This window comes from Canis lupus, chromosome 11, assembly GCF_011100685.1.
Source record: "Canis lupus familiaris isolate Mischka breed German Shepherd chromosome 11, alternate assembly UU_Cfam_GSD_1.0, whole genome shotgun sequence".
Classification (NCBI taxonomy): domain Eukaryota; kingdom Metazoa; phylum Chordata; class Mammalia; order Carnivora; family Canidae; genus Canis; species Canis lupus.
The window spans coordinates 36,584,391-36,601,073 of record NC_049232.1 but is presented as its reverse complement, the minus strand read 5'-3'; the positions used below and the strand labels follow the sequence as shown (position 1 = coordinate 36,601,073).

Below are 16,683 nucleotides of genomic sequence, written 5' to 3'. Positions count from 1 at the left end.
TGCAGAATCATAGATTTCCAGATTATTTGCAATTGACTCAATCTGTCTTTTTTTTTTTTTTTTTTTTTTTAAGATGCTTGTTGGGCAGCCCGGGTGGCTCAGCGGTTTAGCGCCGCCTTCAGCCCAGGGCCTGATCCTGGAGACCAGGGGATCGAGGCCCATGTTGGGCTCCCTGCACGGAGCCTGCTTCTCCCTCTGCCTGTGTCTCTGCCTCTCTCTCTTTCTCTGTGTCTCTCATGAATAAATAAATAAAATCTTAAAAAAAAAAAAAAGATGCTTGTATCATATGATGTTCCCTGTTATCAGAGCAGATGTAGTCACCCTGATAGAGCATTGGGCTAAACTGATTTCATTGACTTAAACATTGTTAAACAATTTCAAATGTAGCTTTGGAAACTGTGTTCTGACCCTGTTTAATAATGTTTAAAAATGCGTCAATGAAATTGGCTTAGCCTATGGCTTTTATTACATTATCTGTTCTCAGTGACACGGATTCTGTGTTTTATGTGTGGACTGGTTCTAAGTAACCTAAATAAATAAATAAGTAAATAATGATCCCAGCTGAAGAGTGTGGCTTATCCCTAACCCATCGAATTTGTTTCAGAATTGGTAAATCATGAGAAATACCTCAAGGATGCCCTATCAGCGATAAAGTTCTAGGAAATGCCTTCAAGAGGTTGAGCTGGTGTTGGGAGTCCAGTGTGCATCTTTTCCCCCTCTTACCTCTTACCCTCTCACCCCTTACTGCTCTTCCCCTTCCATTTACCCTCCATGTCATTGTTGTGACGCCACTACTGAATTCCACATGATCAGCTTGGAAATGTAACATAAAACATTAAATATGTTTTTACTAATTGTGATCTGCTAAAATCACAATTGAAGTGCTCTGTCGAAGCATTTTTTTTTTAATTTCAGAAGCAGTATTTAAGTGATGACATGCAGTAATTTGTTCATTCTTCTGTCAGTATAATTTACAAGACAGTGGCAGATAAACATAGCAATACAAGATTCATTTACAGTGACACAATGGCAGATACACAGAGCAGAACCCTGCCTATGAGATAAAGTGGACTGAGTGACTTATGCAGTAATTAGGGGATAATTGTCATTAACCTCACAAACAGTAGTTTACCCATATTGTTTAAAAGGCTCCAGGATGCGTAATGACAAGGTAATCTGTCAAAGCGCTAGGGGGAAATATTAATAAGATTTGTGCAAGCCTGGATAGAAAATATGCAGAAAGCGGCCACATTAAGCTAATTGGTGGATGAATATACACTTGTAAAAGTGCTTCTAATGGCACGTTTGCTGCTCTCCAAATGACTACCGTTAATGTGGAGAAGTGGGCTGCTTAGAAAGTCAGGACTGCTGGGACAAGAGGGTATTAAGACATGCAGACGTGGTTATTACCTTGCTCTATAATGCATGCTTCTTCCTCATATCCTCCTTTATTTTGAATTTCTGAGTTTTTTGTTATAGTAACATATATTGATTAGTAACTGATTATTCTGTTTTTGATCTATATTTGTTCAGGCAGCCACCAACCCCAATCACTTCGACTTTGTAACCAAATAAAATGTGTAATATCTGCTTTGATAGCTGCTTATAAATATATAGAAACTGTTAATGCATACGTGGATTTATAATTATACATACACGTGTGGGGGGTGCCTTTAATAGAACACATTTAATCTGAGCAATCAAAGGAAAGTATATCCATCAACAGCCTTGTGTATGTATTACAAGTAATAATGTGTTGTTCCCTGATGAATGCTAAAGCAGGAAATTAATCTTTGTGTTCTACTGCCGTTCTTATGCCCAGAGAAGAACAAAGTTATATCTCCCAATACATCTTTCTCTTCAATCACACACTCCGTCCTCTGTGTGTTTTATAGAATACTCAATCCTTGCTGTTTTATGGAATACTGCTTAGTGAGTGTTCAGGCCCTCTCTACTCCTGCTCCCTCATATCCTAAGGAATATGTTAAAGTTCCTTAGGGTTGTGCAGTCATCTCCAGTTGTAGAGTAATTCAAAGTATAATATGTGACATAGAATCATCTTTTCAAGCTTTGGAAGCTATGATCACATTGGGCTATCCTTGGTTGCACAGATAAAATGGCAAAGCTCAGAGCTTGTGGCCTTGAATTTGTCCCAAGGTTTCGGCCCCTACTTGATGTGTAAAATCACTTTCATTGTGAAACTTTATCAGACATTATAGGAAAGCACATCAGGAAATGCCAGGGTCTCAAGCATTTATATTTAGATATGTAAAGCCCCACCACAGACCCCTAGAGATATATGGATGCTTTCTATGGACCCAGTGGCAGAACTTTGGTTGTAGAAAGAGAGGTAAAGGAGAAAATGTCATCTTCAAAGCAAAAATGTTAGAAAGGGCTCTGGTAAGTTATGTTTATTGCAAAGCAAACAGATTTATAGCTGTCATAGGGCTCGTGCTTTATCTTCATGTCTGAGAGGAGAAGAAAACAAGACCACTTTCAGGGGCCATCCTTTTCTTTCTTCCTGTTGCCATTGTCATCATTGTGAGTATTTCAAACTGCTGCTTTGCTATCTTGAATGCTAAAATGATTTACTTCTAGCATCTCAGTGATGATCATTGTCAAATGAATAACTTGTGTCCATTTAAAGGGTTTAATTGGAGGGAGGGTCTTATATGCAAATACTGCTCTTCCTTGGAACTGCAAAGGTTGCTGGAAGACCAGAGATAGTTACTTACAGCTTTATGGGGGAACAGCATTTATTTTGGAATGGTTGATTCTCAGGTTGCAGAGTTCTCACAAACCCTAACTGATGGGATTTTGAGGGGTTCCCATGGCCTCTTAGGGACTTTTTGAGCAGTTTTCCTAAATTTTCAGGCAAAGTTTCCACTCGAGCTGATCATTGAATTGACAAGGAGTAAACTGATTAATCCAGAAAAGTGAATACCTGTAATTATGTCACGGATAAGGAGCCCCAGACAGAGGCATCAAGGGAGGCATCCAGAATATAGGACATAATACAGTAACTCTCAGATGAGGGCATGCTTTCAATCACAAATGAATGCATTCTAAAAATAATCTATAGACAAGGTTAAAAGGAAAAATAATAGCCTAGAGCTTAAAACATTTTAATTAAAATTATTTATGTGTCCAGACTATAGGCATAGATAGTCAAGTGATGGAATTTGAGAGTCAAATAATGGAATTTTGGTGTAGCAAGGCCTAGAAAATATAGTCAGACTGACTTACCCAGGAGAAAGCATAAGCTGGGTATTGGTGGTTTGACAGCCAACCCAGCTGGTCACTGGCAAAACCAAGACTAGAACTTAGGTGTTACTCACTTACAATTTTTATTTCCCTCTGAGGTTGACTCTGTATAAGTTATGTTAAATGAATCAAAATCTGAAACTTTAAGATACAAATTCTGTTTTAGCTTGCAGGTGCAGAGTTAGATATCCTGTGTTTACACTAAGGACACAGGGGTAGTTCTATGTTGGAATTTGGTATGCTAGGAATATCAGCTGGGTTTAATATCTCTATTTAGACACTTAATGATTCCTAATATACTATTAATAAATACTAAAATATACCATGTCTTTAAAAGTCCCTCAAGTTTGATTTACAGTAGAGTTAGGTAATTTGAAAAATACTTTTTGAATCATCTAAACGTTACAGAAAGTAATTTCCTCTGCTGAAATTTTTTTAAGATTTTATTTATTTATTCATGAGCGACACAGAGAGAAAGGCAGAGACATAGATAGAGGGAGAAGCAGGCTCCCTGCAGGGAGCCAGATGTGAGACTCAATCCCAGGACTCCAGGATTACGCCCTGAGCCGAAGGCAGACGCTCAACCGCTGAGCCACCCAGGCGTCCCTGAAATTTTTTGAATATGGGAAAGCAAGGCACCTGCTTTATTTATTTGCAAACAAATGCCCATAGAGGAAATGCATATGGTTGTTTTAAGCTAAACAAGCTAAAATTCCTGAGTACAAAGAAGAAATCCTGACAGGCCTCTAATAGAGCTTAGCTGGAGAGTCTATGATTACGTATATTGTAACGCTGGAGTGATCTATCATCATCACAGTTTTTAAAGTAAAAATGCTGTACAGACTATTACTAAGGGAGAAAAAAAAGTGATAGTCCTCTCTGAATTATATATTCTTATCTGGTCCATAATGAAGAACATTCTATAACAAAGTGAATTTTCTATCAAAAGTCAAACAATATGTTTTAAAAATTACAGGAACCATTTAAAACTAGTGCCCTGGCATTTTGATAATGTTATTTTAGTTAGAGAGGTGATCAGTTTGGGAGGATGTATTCAATTTTTCAATAATTTTTTTTCTCTTAAAAAAATACCTTTTTCAGTGAAAAGTATTTTCAACTGTGGATCAGAAAGTGTTGAGGTTTATTATATATTGAAAAATGTCAACACTAGTGGATCCGGATTCCAGGATCATGCCCTGAGCTGAAGGCAGACGCTCAGCCATTGAGCCACCCATGTGTCCCTAAGGTTTTCCTTTTGAGAGAAAATTCTGGAATGCAAAGTTTTCTAAGAGTTCTAGCATTCTAACCAATGATGGATATTCCTGTAGCATTCATTTCTCCTTATCTGAATCGGAAAGATATTTCAATCAGAAATATCTTGATATTTTAAATCAAGATTTTTATAATCTGGACATTCTGAATTTATCACCAGCTTCTATAATCACAGCAAGCCAAACTATGCCTAGCTCTAATGTTTGCATGCTCATTTCAATAACTATGATGGTCCTGGGTTGATGAGGAAAGCATATTTGTTTTCCAAAGGGGATGTTCATGTGGACAAATGTTAACAAATAAAGTACAATCCTGATTATTATTAGTTAGTAGTTTTTCTTTTCTGTCTGTGCCACACTCTGTTGATTCTTTCTCATGGTACTCAGTCTTAGAGAGGAGCAGAGGAAGCAAGAATGTGACTGGTCAGCTTTATATTTTGAAGGTAAAGTGATGCTCTTGAGAATTCTGCAAAATACAAATTTCCAAATCATAGAAGTTGAGTAGGGTTTTCATTACCCAAAACAAATGTTGATTTTTTTTTTATCAGGTCTAATTTGAACCATTTGGTGCAATCATGGTATAAATGAGTATTTTCATTCTGCCTACAGATATTACAGTTGTTTCAGCTGGCCTAGAAACATTAGCCTAAAATAGTGGTGGAAAAGTACAATCACATAAAAGAGCTCTGTGTGAATAAAGAATGGTATAATTTTGTTTACTTATACAACCAAACTGCTCCAGTGTATATTGTATATGCTAGTGGTACATCTTTCTCAATCAGTGCCCTCCAAGAAATATGTGTTTAAATGTAAATTTGCTAAAACAAATAAGCATGCCAAGTTCTTTTCCCACATAATTTCAAGTGTTTCTCAGAAATTATCACAACATTGCTTAAAAAATTTCCCTAAGTACTTCCCAGAATCTATTCCTTTCAATAATTTTTTTCTTTGACCATTTTTATTCCTCTCCCCTTCTTTCCTGCTTACATACACATACATGCAGGCACATAGACACACAAAACTTTGACCCATCCACATTTATGATTGCCAAGTCATAAATTATAGAGATAGATAAAATTTAACAAGAAGGCGGCGGGGATTGGCCGTGATGTAAGTGGGGAGCACCCAGACCAGTTTTTTGGCTGAAGAAAAAAGTTTTCACAATGGCTTGATTTTAGGTAAACTGTTTGAATGGAAATATCTGCATGTTACATACAGACCCATCTAAGTTCTAAAACAGGTAACCAGTGGGAGAATGGGACAAAGGAGGGCTGAAAGTTTTATGACTTCTATGATTTTTTTTAAACATGTGTAATGTTCAAAGGCTTCCTTTCCACAGAATATCTCCCTAAAACTCTTGCTACTTCTAGTCCTCAGTCTGCCCTCTCCACCCACGAGTGGCACTCATGATCTCTTTGTTCTCAGACCCCATCTGTTAAGTTGATGGAATACCCCTGTTTATATCATTGAGATAATGGTCTGAGCCCATCGCTTGCTCCTGAGGTGACCCAGCAATTATATGATATATTTCCTAATTTCTGGGTCACATCCTGACACATGTCCACCTAACCAAGAGTCTAGCACGAAGTAGAGGAGAGCTAAGGTGAATTAGCTGACAGTTCCTCATCAACATCATCCGAAGGGTTGGTGAAGATGTGTGTGCCTATACTACCTGTCTGCCACGTGTCCGTATTAACTGTAGGGAAGCAATCTCTAGTTTTTATGACTGAACACCCCTTTGGTAAAAATATATGAGCTTGGAGCTTAATATATGTACAACTATTTCTAAGTTAGTTTAACATATTGCTGTAAAGCCACATATAAAATATTAGTAAGGGGATCCCTGGGTGGCTCAGTGGTTCAGCACCTGCCTTCAGCCCAGGGCATGATTCTGGAGACCTGGGATTGAGTCCCACATCAGGCTTCCTGCATGGAGCCTGCTTCTCCCTCTTGCCTGTGTCTCTGCCTCTCCCTCTCTATGTGTGTCTTTATTTCTAAATAAATAAAAGAAATATTTAAAAAAATAAAATATTAATAAAAATCTTTTAGGTTAAAAAAAGAAAAAGGAAAACTTTTGTTTACTTCCAATGTCACAGTGGATTATGGGGCATACCCTACTGATGGGAGAGACGTGTGTGTTTGTTATTCTGGCCACAAAACAAGGCAGGAAACAAGAAATAAGATGATATATAAATGGGAAATTTGGGCAGTCCTGGTGGCGCAGCGGTTTAGCGCCGCCTGCGGCCTGGGACGTGATCCTGGAGACCCGGAATCGAGTCCTGTGTCGGGCTCCCTGCGTGGAGCCTGCTTCTCCCTCTGCCTGTGTCTCTGCATCTCTCTCTCTGTCTCTAATAAATAAATAAAATCTGTAAAAAAAAAAAAAAAAATAGGGAAATTTATGAATTCTCGAGTTCTGAGTATGATTTAATGCAATTTATATGAGTTAATGTTTTAAGTCGACTTCATTAAGGCATATTTTGCATACAGTGAAACATACTGATTTTAAGTGTATATATTCATGTGTATTAAAGTGTATATAGTCATGATCTAGAACGTTTCCATCACCCCACAAAGTTCCTCAGTGTTCTTTGCAGTCAGCCCTTCTCCCCTCCCTCACTCCTTGGCAACCACTGATCTTCCTTCTGTTCAGTCTTACCTTTCCCAGAATTTCCGTGATCAGAATGGTAGAATGGGTAGCCTTTTGAGTCTAATCTCTTTCTTTTAAACATTAATGCTTTTGAGAGTCCTTCATATTTTACTTTGTATCACTAGTTTATTCCTTTTAAGTGTTTATTGATATTCCTTCATCTAGCTCTCTCATCCTTTGTTTACCCTTAAGACTTAAACATCTAGAAAACCAGGTAAAATTTATGATTCATAGCATTGTTTCATCAATTTTTAACTCTGCAATTACTGTTAAATTTTACCGGATAGAGTGCCAAGCTACATAGTCTTGAAATTTGGTAACTCTCTAACTTCTACCCAACCCTATTCCTCTTGCCTTGATATTTGAATTAATCCTGAAGGATAAACAGTACAAAATTCCAATTGGAAACTGGTCATAAAAATAAGTAGCCAATATGGTTATTTGGAATACTGTCTTAATGGGACGCCTGGGTGGCTCAGCAGTTGAGCATCTATCTGCCTTTGGCCCGGGATTTGGGATTGAGTCCCACATCAGGCTCCCTGCATGGAGCCTACTTCTCCCTCTGCCTATCTCTCTGCCTCTCTCTCTGTGTCTCTCATGAATAAATGAATAAAACCTTAAAAAAAAAAAAAGGAATACTTTCTTAAGATAGCATACTTCAAATCTAGACATGAAATCAAAAAGTACATCGCATAAACCTCTGATCTTGTACTAGATGGTCAACATTTTCTATAGCTCAATATCATTTAATTAAGAGATTTAAAATTATATCAAAGAGGAAATATTTTTAGCTAATCATTTTAGGATTATTTTTAAATATATGCCTTAAATTTGACTGACAAGAAATTCATGGAGTAAAAATAGAAAATTAAACTATTCTCTGCCTGTCTTTTTTTTTTTTTTAGAGTTAAACTGTTTGCTTAATTTCTTAATAATTTGAGTAATGCTAGAACAAATAAGTCCTAGATCTCTACTGTATTCACTGTTCCTCCTTCATTTACATGCATGGACAGAAAGAAAGGCATTATTTTCCTCCCTGTGCTTTGGCATGTAGTGGCCTGCCATGAACACAGATGGGTTCCTTTTGGGGCTGAGGAGTTTTGTAGGCTTGAGGTCATCTGACAATCTACTTATCCCAAAGTTTCTTATCTTGTCCCTCTTCCATCTCTTTACATCCTTTCCTTAAGTAAGAAGAACCAAACTTACTTTGATCTTAAAACTGCAGGTCATATACAGTATTTTAATGTGAAAAAAAGGACTTAAATAAAACCATTGAAACCATGACAGTTGACTCTACTACAAAAGATTTCTAAAAAGCATTCTGCAGAGCCATATAGGTGCCAGATTTCTACTGAGTGATAATCACTGGTTCCAACAAAATAATAAAAGGAAGTCTCTTCATTTAAAATACTTATATGTAAATATTTCAAGTGTCTTATACTTTTTCTGAACCCAGTAAAACTGGTTTATAAGTTAGGATATTTGGTTTCACTCATCTTTTAATGAATAGTATAGCTGGTTATTTCACAAGAAATCAATACTTATAATAATACCTTGCATTTCTCTTAACAGGGTAAGTCTTATTATCCTCATTTTGTAAATAACAATTCCCAGTGAAAAGGTTTAAAGATCACTGAACTCTGGTTACAAATGGGAAAAGCCTTAAGAAACTGACCCACAGACTCCGAAATGGAATGGGAAAGACAAGAGTACTTTACACACTCTGATGTGATGTATATTATTCCTGCGTAGACCCATGTCCAGTATGAATGTTGGTCAACCCACATTCATAGTGGTCTACCAGACTGAATTTTGTTTTATTAATGTTCTTCTTTGACAATACCTAACTCTTCTTTTGGCTTTTATTCACTCTGGTAAAGTTTATTTGACGTGCCAAAGGGGCTGAGATTTTAGATCTGTACTTCTCGATTTGTCTATGAAGAAGGACCCATACCCCACCATCAGTTTTGAGCAAATATTTAAGTTGAATAAAATAAAAATAAATTATTTTTAAAAATCTTTTTTTTGTTGCTGCAGCAGATGTCACATTATCTCAAAGCCTTCTAAATGATTACTCCCAATTATTTGAAGGTTGGTTTAAAAAAAAAATTGACACTGGTCCTTTTTGAAAAACATATAGACCACTTGTGGAAATTCTTGCCTTGACCCAGGAGTCTCAAGCCACTGTTTTAAGAATCACTGCATCCAGAGCATGCTTCTCTCTCTCTCTGTTACTGAGATCTTCAGGAGAAAAGAACCCCAGGTTCTTTTTGCACTTTGATGACTTCCAACTCCCATTCAGCCAGTTTATCCAAAGATGTACTAAAACAGATAGTCATTACTAGCATTTTTCTTTCTGCAGTTGCTCTATTTATGAGCGTGATGATACTAGATACTTTTGATCAAATATGAATGGTGGCTTCTTTGGAAGGAACTTCTGTGGCACTATATATTGCCTGGATTCAGGGTGCCCTGTCAGGGGGACCCCAGTTTGAATGGATAATGTGGATGTTTGTCCTGTTCCCAAGCATATTTGTTTGCAAGGATGTTATATTGTCCTATGTAAGTATAAATCGCTGTTGCCATTATGAGTATAAATGAAGCTTCTCTTTTATGATTCAGGCTACCAGCAGAGTTCTAAATCTTGCTTACCTGGACCTCTTCCACCAGAAGTAAGTGGTTTAACGTAACAGTTCCATTTTAGTGGAGACAGCTACTCAGGACTAAAAGAGGTCTGAAAGGCAGTGGTTTTAGAAATAGCAGCAGGCATTGTGGCGGGCCAGGAGAAAAGAGAAACCATATGGGACTGCTGTGTTCTGTTGGGGGAGACAAGATAGGAGGGTGATGGAAAGGAGATGCCTCAGGTGGGTTTGATCAGTTGCCATGGTTTCTAAGGGCTGTTTTAATACCACAGGCGGCCAGCTGTGTAAGTACATTATCGACATGCAGACTTAGGTGAAGGCTACCTGAGAAGAAATGACTGTGTGCTGCTCAGGTCGCATTGCAGCCTGAGAAACGATCCACAGTAAAAGCTTCCATAAAAGAACAATCAAGAGAGTGGATTTGATAGTAAGAGAAAAACACTGTAGAGGAGGACATTACAGTGCTCCAGAGACCAGCCTTGTTCAGCAGAAGTCCTATTCTTTACTGTCATAGATTCAGTGTGTCCACCTGGGAAATGGCATTATGGATGATAGTCATTATACTCCATGAACTGAGAGTCAGAATTTCTGGATTCAAATCCTAGAACCCAAGTTAGCATATTGGCAACCTCAACCAGCCATACCCCTTTCCTTCACCCCTGGTCCCTCATCTGTTACAAATTTGCTGAGATCTGGAAGCTATTATGAGGTTCAAATGAGATAATCTATACAAAATCACAATTTATTTCTCTATTTACCTACAGCACCAATGCTCCCCCTTGCTTTCCCCTATTCTAAAAAAATGATGTAAGGGAGACCAATTGTTTTGATTGATACTTTTTAAAAACTGGCTGTTGTAGGACTCCAGGATCATCCAGCATCACCGTGTATACACATCATTATATATCTGAGCATATAGCTGCATGAGGATATTTAATCTGAAAGTTCATATTATCTACAAGATAAAAGAGGGATAATTTTCGTAGGATTTGGATACCTACATGCACATACCCACATGTATACTTTATGTAAAATGATAGAGTGCTAGAGTGAGCCTTATAAGGAATCGCACATAACTATTAGAGCTTCTGTTTTGTAGAGTAATTTAAATAAATGATAAGTATCTCCTTACAATCAAAGTAGTTGTCATGGTTCAGACAACTGTGGTCCAGAGAGAATTTTATATCACAAGGCTGAATAAAACCATCTATAAGACAGAATTTTCCATTGCAAAAATAGTATATAGTTCCCTTTATCCTGCTTCCCCTAATGACACATTCTACATAAACATAGCACAGCTGATGAAACTAAGAAATTTAGGTTGGTACCATACTATTAACTGATCTAGAGATTTATTCAAATTTGCCAGGTTGCCTTCTAAAGACCTTTTTCTAGTCTAATATCTCTAGAATCTCATATTTATTTGTCATGTTTTCTTGGCTCCCTCCAATCTGTAACCATTCTTTAGTCCTTTTTAAAAAAAATTTTACTGACATTTACACTTTGAAGAGTACTTAACACTGTTTTGTAGAATGCTTTACAATTTTGATTTATCTGATGTTTTGTCATGATTTAGATTGAGGTTATACATTTTTTGGCAAGAAAGGGATGTTATGCCCTTGTCAGTATATATCAGGAGGTACATGATGATACTCATACTGGTGATGTTGACTTTGATTATGTGGTTAAGGTGGTATCTGCTAGGTTTCTTCATTGTAATGTTATGGTTTTTCTCTTTTGTAGTTAGTACCTAATTTGGTTTTTTTAAGAAAATTTTCTGCTTTCTTAAATTGATAGGCAGGTTGGGGCAAGTATTATTCACAGGGATTGCCAAGTGTCCTGTCCTAGTTAGGAAGAAGATGTGCTCTAGAAAATGATGGAGTCATTATTTAAGTGTTTGAATACATTTCTCTCAATCCATGCTGAAATGGATTGCCTGACATTGGATTGCAGGATTTTTAAGTCCTACCTCCAGGCAAATCTCATAGTTACTAGCAAAAATGAAAGTGTGAAATGCTTTTTAATGTATATTTAACAACACATAGTCTGGTGATTACTGATGTGTATTCTCTGTGGACTCCCTTTGCTATCAGAGGGGGATGTTAAGAGACAACATTTTTACACATTTATTCTATCTAAATCCATCACATGTTTACTTTCTAAATATCTATAACTGCCATTTATAACAAGATCATCAGAAGTCAAATACTTAAAGTCTAACTCAAACTTTGAATCATAGGATTACAATCAATTTTCGGGAAAAGTGAAATCACTGTTTTTTCTTAACTCTACCTTATGAGATTGTCTATTAGTAAATGACACTAAAATCCGGGCATTAAAGAGAAAAAAATACAGTTTAGTAATGGGGGCAACAGAAGGCAAAGCTACTTTTTTCATTTTTTTTTAATTCGGAAAGTTATATAATAGCTCCAATTTAAAGGAATTTTCATCGCTGAAGCCAGTATCATGTCTGCTTGTATCAAAGAGGTAAATTTCACAAAATGTATTTAATCTCTTCCTATGGTGTCACTATTTAATACAGATTAAGGTACCATTTTTTGTGTGTTTTTACTGGGTTGCACAAGAGTTCACATCTTATACTAATATGTGCTAGATAATTGCATACTGTATAGACCATTGTTGTTAAAATAGCAGTAAAAAGGCATGTTAGATCACAGAGCCCCAATGGTCTACATTTTGTTTGCTTTGATATTAAACTCAAATCTGTTTCTCTAACTGTGACTCTAATTACTACAATTGCATGGCAGAAAAGTTTGCTTTCTGGGTTGACTTTTATGAACAGTGCTTGCGTGTTTTCTGCTGTCACTCTCAGTGTTCATGAGCAGGCAGAGAGCCTTCAGTTGCATTGAATAATTATGCAGAATCAATAAGTTTTTGTGTTTATCTTTGTTATTTCTTTGATGTGGCCTCTAGGATGCTGCCGGCAAGGTACTGGACCGCTGGGCCATCATGTCTCGAGAAGAGGAAATCATCACCCTTCAGCAGTTTCTGCGGTTTGGAGAAACCAAGTCCATTGTGGAGCTGATGGCAATTCAGGAGAAGGAAGGGCAGGCCGTAGCTGTACCGTCTTCAAAAACAGACTCAGACATAAGGACTTTCATTGAGAGCAATAATCGCACCCGGAGTCCCAGCCTTCTTGCTCACCTAGAGAACAGCAACCCTTCCAGCATTCATCACTTCGAAAACATCCCCAACAGCCTTGCATTTCTGCTTCCATTCCAATACATAAACCCAGTCTCAGCCCCACTGCTAGGATTGCCTCCAAATGGGTTACTGTTGGAGCAGCCAGGACTGAGGCTGCGGGAACCCAGCCTTTCAACCCAGAATGAATACAATGAGAGCAGTGAATCTGAAGTATCTCCCACACCTTATAAGAATGATCAGACTCCCAATAGAAATGCCCTGACCAGCATTACTAATGTGGAGCCCAAAACCGAGCCAGCCTGTGTATCCCCCATTCAGAATTCTGCCCCAGTCAGTGATCTGACCAAAACTGAACACCCAAAAAGCTCATTCCGGATTCACCGGATGAGAAGGATGGGGTCAGCCTCCAGGAAAGGAAGAGTGTTCTGTAATGCATGTGGGAAGACGTTCTATGACAAAGGTACTCTCAAAATTCATTATAATGCTGTTCACCTGAAGATCAAACACCGATGCACCATTGAAGGTTGCAACATGGTCTTTAGCTCTCTCCGAAGCCGAAATCGCCACAGTGCAAACCCTAATCCTCGCCTTCACATGCCCATGCTACGAAATAACCGAGACAAAGATTTAATTCGGGCCACATCAGGAGCTGCCACCCCTGTCATAGCAAGTACAAAATCAAATCTCACACTCACAAGCCCTGGCCGGCCCCCAATGGGTTTTACCACTCCCCCACTAGACCCTGTCTTACAGAATCCTCTGCCTAGCCAGCTGGTGTTTTCTGGGCTAAAGACTGTACAACCAGTTCCTCCATTTTATAGAAGTTTACTCACTCCGGGGGAAATGGTGAGCCCTCCAACCTCCCTCCCAACCAGTCCCATCATTCCAGCCAGTGGTACCATAGAGCAGCACCCCCCACCACCCTCTGAGCCCACAGCACCCATAGTGATGATGGCCACTCATGAGCCCAGTGCGGACCTGGCACCCAAGAAGAAGCCCAGGAAGTCCAGCATGCCTGTGAAGATTGAGAAGGAAATCATTGATACCGCTGATGAGTTTGATGATGAAGATGATGACCCTAACGATGGTGGGGCTGTGGTCAACAATGTGAGCCATGACAATCATTGCCACTCCCAAGAAGAGATGAGTCCAGGCATGTCTGTGAAGGACTTTTCTAAACATAGCAGGACCCGGTGCATTTCAAGGACGGAAATAAGAAGGGCTGACAGCATGACTTCTGAGGACCAAGAACCTGAGCGGGACTATGAGAATGAGTCAGAGTCTTCAGAGCCCAAACTAGGTGAGGAGTCAATGGAAGGGGATGAGCACATTCACAGTGAAGTGAGCGAGAAAGTCCTAATGAGCAGTGAGAGGCCCGATGAGAACCACAGTGAGCCTTCTCACCAAGATGTCATCAAGGTAAAGGAAGAATTTACAGATCCCACTTATGACATGTTTTACATGAGCCAGTATGGACTGTACAATGGTGGGGGTGCCAGCATGGCAGCCCTGCATGAAAGTTTTACATCGTCTCTGAATTATGGCAGCCCTCAAAAGTTCTCCCCAGAAGGTGACCTGTGTTCTAGTCCAGATCCCAAAATCTGTTACGTGTGCAAGAAGAGTTTCAAAAGCTCCTACAGTGTGAAGCTTCACTACAGGAATGTTCACTTAAAAGAGATGCATGTCTGCACGGTGGCTGGCTGCAATGCTGCCTTCCCCTCTCGCCGAAGCAGAGACAGGTCAGTAAATCTCCATTGGCTGCTCCTGCTGGGGGTGGAGGGTGCCAGTCATGTTGGACTTAGCATTAAAAAATGTTTTTGATACACTGTAAAGATCGTCCACAGTGACCATGAGAAAACCAAGCTGCCATGCTCATGAAGGATTATTGCAGTTGGTGCTTGTTATGATTAAGCATGCAGAATCATATGCCATCTTACCCAGTAATGCACGCCATTTTTCTCTGTGCTGTGTATGTGTGTATGTATGTTGTCCCATGCATCTAGGTGTGAATAAGTTAACTATGTACACAATTCCCTGCTTCCTCATGAAGCTTCACTTAGAAGCCGCAGCTTCTGTTATATATATATTTCTGCTTTGCCTTGTGGCTTTTTAATAAATCAATATATTATCTTCATACACACATATTTATCCAATATAGAAACAGAAATTTACGGATGGAAAGAACCATAGGTCCAGGACATCGAGACAGCCTGCATCTCCGTAGGTATAACCAGAAATGTTATCATTCTTACATGAGTATTTAGTGTGTCCTTGAATTCTTTTAATTAAGAGTCATGAAAATATCAGAAGAAAATGGGACCAAAATAATTACTAATGTGGGGAAATGGTGTGGTGGTATGGGTTTCTTTATTTGAACGTCACAGTGTCTCTGAGTACATCTCTAAAATATAGTCTATCGTGGGAATTATGCACAGAAGGGGAGGCATGCATATACTTTTAGGATCAGTTAGAATATATTATGTCCAGCCTTGAGATGACATCAGACCCTAGCTATGTGGCTACAGCTCTGAAACAGTTGGGTTTAAACAGAAGCAGCTGGTCTTAAACCTCCAATGTTCTTTTTCAGTCCTAAAGAAAATGTAATATAAATGGAATGTGTCAAGGTGGTCAGTGGTGGGGTAACACAGTTATCCTACGCTTGGGGAGATAAGCTTGCAAGCAGATCATTTACATAATACACCAGCCCAACCCAGAATCACACACCAGTTAATTCTTCCTCTTATGTCTAATGTGGTTTTTTGGTTTTACACTGTCTTTTAAAAATATTTTTAGACAAAATGCTATTACATGGTAAAAATCAATATATGTAGAAGAAACAAAATTAACTAGGAAGTTTCCAAATAGCCACCCTCCCCCCAATTTTTGTGCTTATCCATTGGGTAGAATTCTTTAACAAAGTAACATATAATAAAAGTACCACTGAAAAGTAGTGACCTGCTTCTAGAATACTCTGTTTTGTCTCCATATTTAAAAGATAAATCTTTTTTAAAATAAAAGTTAAAAAATATTTTCCATCATACTGAAATGCAAGGGAGCCCAATCCATTAAAAGCAAAATTTCTGAGAAAAATAAGTGGCTCTCTTTATACAACTCAAAACATGCTTTGAAGAGAAATCTATATCCTTAAAGATTTCTCCTTCCCACCCCTTCCCCACTCCCATTTACCTTGTTCTGTAAAAACGGTTTACAGTCACAAAATTCTTTTCAGGTCTGAGTTATCGTTCCCAGTACCAGAATACAGCAGAAGAGATAGCTATAATTTGAATAATAAAATATAATACTATATACAACCTCCCACCCCCAAGTTTGTGAGTAATACTCATTCTTTTATATTTGAAATAGTGCACTTGTGATGAGGTTAATGCATTGAATTTTTTTTTTAACAAAAATAAAAGACTCATGAAAACCTGCATAAAATATTTATGGAAATGGAGTGTTTGAAGACAAGCCAAAATTTAAGCTTATTTGCATGAATTCCTATCACAGTTTTAGTTGGTTTGCTGAAAATACTGCAAGTCATAATACTGGAATAAATGGCTCTGTGACCAAAAGGCTACAACACCCGAAACGTGGTGCTTTCATTTATGTCAAACCACTAGAAAACACAAGCACTTGTGTTTTTATGTCCTAATGCATAAGGAGGTACTGTTGAAAGGGTGGTTTGTCTAAGGAA

General features: G+C 38.3%; 1 protein-coding gene across 21 annotated transcripts in view; it reads left to right on the top strand.

The window, feature by feature from the left end:
* Positions 1 to 16,683, top strand: part of BNC2 (basonuclin 2) — a 444,904-nt gene that overhangs the window by 404,447 nt on the left and 23,774 nt on the right. For 14 of the 21 annotated variants that reach the window (XM_038552459.1, XM_038552458.1, XM_038552453.1 and 11 more), the window contains 2 exons: positions 12,759 to 14,728; positions 15,148 to 15,213. In XM_038552459.1, the coding sequence (XP_038408387.1) occupies positions 12,759 to 14,728; positions 15,148 to 15,213 (2,036 nt within the window). The remainder of the gene's footprint in view (positions 1 to 12,758; positions 14,729 to 15,147; positions 15,214 to 16,683) is intronic. The other 7 variants (XM_038552454.1, XM_038552451.1, XM_038552450.1 and 4 more) reach the window with 2 other exon arrangements.